The sequence below is a fragment of the Alosa alosa genome, chromosome 15, assembly GCF_017589495.1.
Source record: "Alosa alosa isolate M-15738 ecotype Scorff River chromosome 15, AALO_Geno_1.1, whole genome shotgun sequence".
NCBI classification, from domain to species: domain Eukaryota; kingdom Metazoa; phylum Chordata; class Actinopteri; order Clupeiformes; family Clupeidae; genus Alosa; species Alosa alosa.
In genome coordinates this window covers 17,986,189-17,994,586 of record NC_063203.1, presented here as the reverse complement: position 1 = coordinate 17,994,586, position 8,398 = coordinate 17,986,189, and the positions used below count along the sequence as shown (strand labels likewise).

Here is an 8,398-nt window from a genome sequence, read left to right as displayed (position 1 = left end):
GTCTTTAAAACTTATGCACTGGTGTAAAATCAACTGCCTTCTCCTATAAGCACTCCAAGGTGTCTCTCTCGCTGTCTCCCTCACTTTCTGTCATACACCAGCTCACACACCTTTTAGGCTAGGTGTTTGAGTGACATCAAACAATACCCCCACACACACACACTCTGGTGATGTAGGTATGTGTGTGTGTGTGTGTGTGCATGTGTGATTGTGAGGAAGGGGGACGTTTTAGGTGAGTGAACAGTGCTATTACACAGCCTGTCGTTGCCCACGTCCTGAAATCCCTTCAGAAACATAATCCCCACAGCTGGACTCCAGCGCTCACAGCTAATGCTGCTGCTAGTAAACAATGATAAAGAGATGGCTGGAGCGAGGGAAGAAGGGAGGGAGAGAGAGGAGTGTGAGGTGCTTGTGTATGGCTGTGTGTGTGTGTGTGTGTGTGTGTGTGTGTGTGTGTGAGCACATAACTGTTCAGATGTGTTCTACACACCACAGCTCTCTCTCTCTCTCTCTCTCTCTCTCTCTCTCTGCATCTCTGTAAACAGACAATAACAGACTGTACACTGAACACTGAAGAGTGGAGGCGGAATGAGCCTGAATTTAGGTTTTCCATGTAATTAAACACTTTAGAAAGGTCTGTTTTTTTTTTAAGCAGTCTTCTTCTTTTGCTTTTTAACAGCATGTAAATTGGTTGCTTGCATGAAATGAAAAACAGACATGTCCTAATTTCAAATGTACGACTCACTCCTTATATGGTGGTCTGGAAATGATATAACATGCTCACTGTTGCAGATGAGTTCAGAAAAAAACAACAAATGAAACAGAATGAAATTACTTTTATTTATCCAGTGAAATGATACATTTTCAACATTTGGCCATCCACTCAGTAGATATTGCCTTTCCACATTATTTGATGTATTATTTGTTTGTCTTTCTGCTTTCGTTCCAAACCCTTTGCTGGAGTCCAGCTACTGAGTGACATGACACTAAGGCAACATTAGTAGAGAGCCAGAGTCATGCACCTCCGTCAGTGCACTACAGATTGACCAGCTCATTCCGCTTGTTGGTTTTGGAGCAGCCCTGCATCAGGGCAGCAGGTTATTGTAATCCAGGCCGTGTGTGTGTGTGTGTGTGTGTGTATGTGTGTGTCTGCGTGCATGCGTGTGCCGCGTGTGTGTGTGTGTGTGTGTGTGTGTGTGTCTGCGTGCATGCGTGTGTGTGTGTGTGTGTGTGTGTGTGTGTGTGTGTCTGCGTGCATGCGTGTGCACATGTGTGTGTGTGTGTGTGTGTGTGTGTGTGTGTGGTGGAGGCCCTGTCTCCTATATAAACAGGCTGAGATTGATAGGGGTCTGTGGCCTCTAACCTCACCCGGCCCTGCCTGTGTGCTAATCTCTCTGGCAGGCCCACCCGCTCCACCTAACCCTCCCGCCCGCCCTTCTGCCCTCCTGCCTGCCCACCCGTGCTCCCGTGGCCAGACCAGACCAGACCCCCCCCCCAAATCTACGGCATGAGTTACTACATGGATCCAGTTCCAGCCTACCCAGCCCTTCACCCCGTCGACCGTCTGGGCGCGATGGTAAGACCCTCAACACACTACCTTCTCCACCCCTCCACACACACACACACACACACACACACACACACACACACACACACACACACACACACACACACACCACCGCACACCCCTGCAGTAAATCACTGGGTGTTTGCCCAGGGTGCTGCTGCTGCCTACCACACGAGGCGGGTGTGTGTGGGAGTGTGTCCTGCGCTTCACACACACTCACCTCTGCATTCCATCACCATGTTGCAAAGTGTTTTTGAGCAACTACTGGCGTTCAGCTCCTGAGGCTCCTTGTGGGAGTGCAGGGATTTCAGGATTTCATTCACACCTCGTATTCACTTGTTTCGTTGCTGCCAAAAAGTAAAGGAAAATGAAATGCAGGAGAGAAAACAAACAGTCCCTCACATCTTGAGAGATGGGTGGGAAGTTTTTGCCGTCCCGCAACCAGCAAGAAGTCCATCAGTTTAGCGTTTAAACTATCAAGGTCATTAAAAAACCAGCAATAGCGATCCCTGCACTTGCTTTTCTGCACTTTCGAATATTTATCTTCTGCTAGCAGTTAACTGCATCAGACCTTGTATGAGCAAACAGAGACGGATGCTTACGCAGAGAGGAACAGGAGGTCAAGGCTGGGTTAGGGATTTGAATTATGTGTGTGATCAGTGGTGTGCCAGATCCAATCAAAACTTTGCAGTGAGAGGGGAAAAAAACACCTTCACCTCTGCATGGACAGAAGAGTGTGAAAGCAAATGGTACGCTTAATTGCAACCTGCATGACGGGGCCACAGATTTCATAAACAAAACAGTGTAAAACGAAAGCAGCAGCTTTGCTTCTAGCACAGACAACCCCCTCCCTCACACACTCACACACACACACACACACACACACACACACACACACACACACACACACACATACACACACACACACACACACACACACTGCAGGTCAGCAGGGTTAAAGCGGTGTAACACTGTGTGTGATTTCGACCGTGTGAGGAAAAAAGCGTCATGGGATGAGAGGCATGGGGACACATTTGGATTCCTCTCAGGTAAGCGCAGGGCGGAGAAAGGTGCAGACCGAGACTGGCAAGGAGACATTTAGCTATTTGTATGCAGAAGACAGTGGCATTAGCCAAAGGGGAGAAGGTTACATGCTAATCGTAAAGCGTGCGACCCAGCTCCGCACCCCTTCTCCCTCTCTCTCCCCTCCACAACTTCCCCCTCTGCTCCTGCCTCGCGTCGGCCCAACGTTGCAGGAAAGCTGTGGCACCTCTAATTGGTCCAGGTGGTCTCTGGGCTTTTGAAATTGAGATGGCTGCACACAGCGCAGCCTTTCACCCGCGGTCAGAGGCCATGTTACCAAAGACCATCCTCGCTCTGCATGAATTTACATGCCGTGAATAAAGGCAGTTGTTTCTGCTGGGGCTCAGATGAAAGTCACGCCTCTAACGTCACAGTGGGGCATCTCAGAGGGTTTGGAGACACACCATAGTTGGTTTTGATGTACATATAAACTCAGTTCAACATAGTTTAGCATAGACCACACAGTGACTAAGAATGCTGTCATCCCAATAACAAAGGATCAATAGTAAACAACACATTATGAAGAGTAGTTTGTGGGAAAGCAGTTAAACTTAAATCACCCCGCAATCTCTTCAAGCCTACTTCACATGGCACCACTGGGGAAGCTTGATGTTGGTTTGATGTCTGTGAGTCTACATCAGCAGACGTCTCTCTTGCTCCCTCTCCCCGGGATAACTGACTCCTCAGTGGCCGGTTGCTAGAAAGCGGCCCCAGATTAGGGCTCTCTGGCTGCATCCGCTCGGTGGACGGTGCTGTTGTGGGCGGTGAAAAGGGGAAGGGGTGGAAGTTCTGACAGGTCTGCTGTGATAACCATTGGAGCCTCGTAGTAAAAGCGAAGTTTATCAGATGGGCAGGTATCCGACACCTTCAACCCACCCCCCACCCCACACGTCAGCGTCACTTTGGAAAGCCACTGCTGTGGATAACAGGGCTTTCATCACCAAGTGTTCCTTAGAAGCTTGTCTGTGTGTGTCTCTCTCTCTCTCTCTCTCTCTCTCTCTCTCTCTCTGTATGTGTGTGTGTTTGTGTGTGTCTGTGTGTATGTTGCCACTCGACACCCAATGTCACTACATGCAGAAAAAAATAAAGCTGTCCTCTCTGCTTGAGGCTCTATCTGTTGCTTTCAGCATGTGTCCATTAAAAGAAACTTTCCCATAACCCAGGGGTCACAGATAGAGTTTTGGTCCAAATGCACAGCTAAACAACACTAGGAGAACTCTGTGTGTTATCGAGCCTCGTTGTTTTTTCCCCATTGACTTTCCAATCAGTTTGTTTAGTTTTGACAAAAAAACAAGATGGAAACAACCATCTGAAACAATCCGTGTTTACACAACCTACACAATTCCATACAATGCCAGACACTTTGGAATGGAGAAAGCACTCCAGTTGACCTAGTTGACCGTTTTCACTGGTCATTATGTCCCAAAAATAGACACACACACACAAAAAGGGGGTTGCTGCTCAAAGTATTTGCTCTCCAAACACCCCAGCCTTTTTGCTATCTGCTCCCTCTCTATCTCCAGCATCTACAGTAAATTCATATCAAGCCACTGGAGTCAGCAAACTCCTCTGGACTTCCCTTTCCTGAGGCCTGACGTCAGCACAGCAGCACTCTAGCGATCCAGGCGATAAGACGACTCGTAAGGCGTTTCAAGAGAATTGGGCCTCCACCAGATCATGATGTATCTCAGCTATGCATGGAGGGGGCTTTTTTTTTTTCTTGCTTGCGTCTGCACCACCCAATTTTAAACACCCAATTTGCATCTCTGACTCAGGCTCCGCGAAACTTGCGCCGTTGGTCATGTTGAGGTTTCCAGTGTGATAGATGGTGATAGATACAGAATAAACATATTTGGATACATGGTGAATGTACAGTAGTCCTATTTCTCTATGGGTTAAATGCCTGAGCTGGCATTTATATTTGTATGTACTATTTATCTGCTTGTGGTCTGTGGCAAGTTTGTGAGATATTCATAGCCTCACATACTGGAAGGATCTAAATAGACATAAACAATATTGAGCAACACATATCTGTTTTTATACAGACGACACATACACATACTAACAGCTGCGTATGTGCTTAGAAAGTATCACTGAAATATGTTAAACTCAGATCTTAAAGGACAAATATTTAATAGATTATTGTGATTAAATGCATCAATGCCTCGAATGTGTTACCTTTCTAAAGAATGTTTTTGAATATATAGTATACAGTACATGAGATAAGTGGTCCTGAATGTGTGTGTGTGTATGTGTGTGTGTGTTTGTTCCTCCAGAGGCAAAGTGGTGGCATGGCCATGGCGATGCCCATAAGTCAGCCTGCCCAGCTGCCCGCTGCGTGCCACCCCCAGCAGATGTACCCGCCCAGGCCTCTTTATGCCCAGGATGGCACTCTACAGGAGGTCCCCAACAGCCCCGAGTTTTGCCCAACAGGTAAGGAGGGAGAGGAAAGAATGCATCCATAACTCATCTGCGTTTTAGGCTTTGTTTATTGTAGCCATCTATTTCTTGTTATACTGACAATCCACTGCAAGATACAGAAAGCTCTAAAATGACAAATGACACAAAGGCCTTTTTGTGGGTTGTAATGGGTCATGCACACACACACACACACACACACACACACACACACACACACACACACACACACACACACTCTTCCGTCTCCCACTCTTTCTCTCTCCCTCTTTCTCTTTCTCTCTCACACACACACACACACACACACACACACACACACACACACACACACACACACACACACACACACACACACACACACACACACAAACTGTGGCAGAGAGGACTGTTCTCTGGGGGGACAAGGAGGACATTGACCCCTGAGTGATGCCTTTAGCAGATGCCGCCTCCTCCAGCTCCTCTTGTGGAGCCAGGGGGTTGTTGTGTGCTTGTGCTGCTTGTGCTGATGGTGCCGATGGTTGTGGTGGTGGTGGTGGTGGTGTGTGTGTGTGTGTGTGTGTGTGTGTGTGTGTGTGTGTGTGTGTGTGTGTGTGTGTGTGTGTGTGTGTGTGGAGGGGGTGGGGGTGGCGAGGGCGAATGCCCTGCATTTTTTCGGGCTCTCACTTTTTTTTTCTCTCCTTCTCCCCCTCTCGAATGTAGTTAAAATGGGAACATTCCTCCCAGTGCGTTGCCTCTGCTTGATTTGGCCTCCCTTCATTTAAAAATGATTTACGGAGGGACAGGGACACACGCCATGATGGAGACCAGAAAGAGAGAGAGGGAGGGAGGGAGAGAGAGAGAGAGAGAGAGAGAGAGAGAGAGAAAGAAAGAGAGAGAGAGAGAGAGAGAGAAGAGAGAGAGGGAAAGAGAGACAGGGGGAGAGGATATGGAAGGAGGGACAGAGGTCTCACTCTGGGCACAGAGCTCTCTTCCGTCACCTCCCAGGCTGCATGCGAGGGCACCCGGGGTCCGGGGTTGCAGGAGCGGCCGTCCTTTTCCCAAGCCTCCGGGGCTCCCAGGGGAGCTGGGGCCCGGGCTGGATTTGATGGGATTTGCTGATGTTTGCTCCTGGAGACACACTCGCGCGGAGCCTCCAGTGGCTCAGGCACACACAGAACCCGTGGACATAAACATTGGAAAAAAATGACCGCTTGAACCCTGCCCGCTGAAAAGAATGGGTCTGAGGGATTACAAGCACTTGCAACCTGACAGCGGGACAAAATGAGATCATTACCAACAGCCAGAAGGGCTCATTTTCTGATGTGTGGAGTTTGAAAGTGATAAGAAGCGTTTCTGCAATGCAAATGCTTTCCCCTCTGTCATTAGGAATGGTCTGTGTAGATTTTTGTCGGTGGACATGATACTTTTGTGGGGGAAACTCATCTGAAAGTCTAGATATCTAGAGCTGTGTTTTTTTTTTGTGCATCATGCTGGGACTGAACGGTTACACCGAGAGTGTGATAACGTTCACATAAGCCACACACCCAAAATCCGTTCAGTCAAAATGAAACACCTTGACCTTTTGACAGGCTCTGAAGTTGTGAAACAGGGTGTCAGAGTACAAATGGAAACAGGGCAATGGTGGTGAAACCACTGTTTTTAAATATCAGACTTTTTTTTGTACTTGTTAACTGCTTGTTAACTGATGGAATTATTCCCAGTTGACATTAAACACTATACAAGGCTAAGTTGAGATATTCATTTAGGTTTGTGCCTAGTCCCAGCCCAGGCAGTCACAGCTGTTGACCTTCTACACTCACTGTATGCCAGGGCTTGGCTGAACTGAATAGTAGACTTGAGCTGAGCTCATTTCTTCCTCGTCCCTCTCCTTTGAATGCGTCCACGTGTGTTAGCCTTTCATTTTTTTTATAGCCCAGCTAGGCCTTCATAATTAATCAATGCCATGCTCCAGCTGAAAGGGACCTGCCTTTTCAAGGTGGATTTTTTGTTTTCCATGCGTGAAAGTGTGTAATGAGTTCAAGACAACACATCACATGGCAGCTAAATCAATCAGAGGATTTTTTGGAAAACATTATGCCAGGACCCAGGTGCCTTATGAAACGTCAGCTTTGCACAACCCGTGAAACGCCTTTTTGTGCAGTGCCTTGAAGAGGGCCAACACAAACCTTGACGTTCCTTTACCCATATGTGGGGCTCTGCATAATTGAGGACCGGTGTCGATGCAGGTGTATACTGTACCATAAAACCACATCCACAGCTCTCTCTCATAAAGCTGTATGTGTAAAGTGTGCATTGTGTGACATGCAATGCCAAATCAGCTCCTAACTAAACGGCAGCAGGGCTTCACATCTTGTGATTAAATATAGCCGTGGGTCTTGGCTTTTCTGTAGCTAAAGCATAGCACTGGCTTAGGCAGTACAGCAGTCGCTTTGGCACAGGGGTTTTCCCTGTGCAGGTCTGGCTAAGTGTACAAATGCCTAATGCACTTAACCCCCACACTGGTCTCAGTAGCAGTAACTAGGACCTCATAGTCTTTGCAGTGGGTAGGTAGATGGAAGCTTTGACTAGTCTCAAAGTTCAAAAAAGTCAATGTTGTCCATTGACCTTTTGCAGAGTTGAATGAGCAGCATCAGGAACATAGACTCAGCATAAGCATAAGAGTCTAAATCCACACTGTAAAAAAGGTTTTGTCATAGTAAAGTATTTTCTTAAGTTACTTCAACTTATAAAAGTAAGTAAAGTTATTTCAAGTTTCATGAGTGAACAGTGACTCAACTCAATTATATGTGGGCTGAACTTAAAATTGTAAGTTAAGGTCCTAACAACAGCAGTTAGGGATTATGGGTAAATGCTACTTTCTTGTTTATAATGCTTACTGTTTTTGTTTATCGTGGCATTTTGGGATGTGTATGACATAGACTGATGAGCAAAATGACTGTGTAAGAGATTTTCACAGAGTATTGTCAGGATTAGCATTATTTAAATATAGGACATTTTAAAGAGTAGATATATTTATTTTCTGGGTTCAATGCTAAATTGACTTCTTTCTAAATTAGCATTGACCTGCCCACCAGTGCAAAATTCGAATTGCAATTCTGCTTCCTGTTTGCTACCTCAATTAAAATGCAAGTGAAATTCAATTTAATTGGAATTCAAGAGACAGTTTCAAATCAATTCTGGAATTTTGCACAAGCCTGCTGCCCACTTGGAGGTGTCCCAAAGTTGGGCATTCAATGCTTACTTGCATTATGTGTCTGTGTATTTCCTCCTGGGATGGATTTGATCTTCACTTTATAAGGTGAAGGTTCTTGTACCGTTTGCATTTACTAT

At 46.5% G+C, this 8,398-nt stretch overlaps 1 protein-coding gene across 3 annotated transcripts in view; it reads left to right on the top strand.

Moving 5' to 3' along the window:
• The first annotated feature begins 1,496 nt into the window (after positions 1–1,496).
• ets1 (v-ets avian erythroblastosis virus E26 oncogene homolog 1) overlaps positions 1,497–8,398 on the top strand; it is a 41,289-nt gene continuing 34,387 nt past the window's right edge. For all 3 annotated transcript variants that reach the window (XM_048265099.1, XM_048265100.1, XM_048265098.1), the window contains exons 1-2: positions 1,497–1,576; positions 4,927–5,083. In XM_048265099.1, the coding sequence (XP_048121056.1) occupies positions 1,508–1,576; positions 4,927–5,083 (226 nt within the window). In that variant the 5' untranslated portion in view covers positions 1,497–1,507. The remainder of the gene's footprint in view (positions 1,577–4,926; positions 5,084–8,398) is intronic.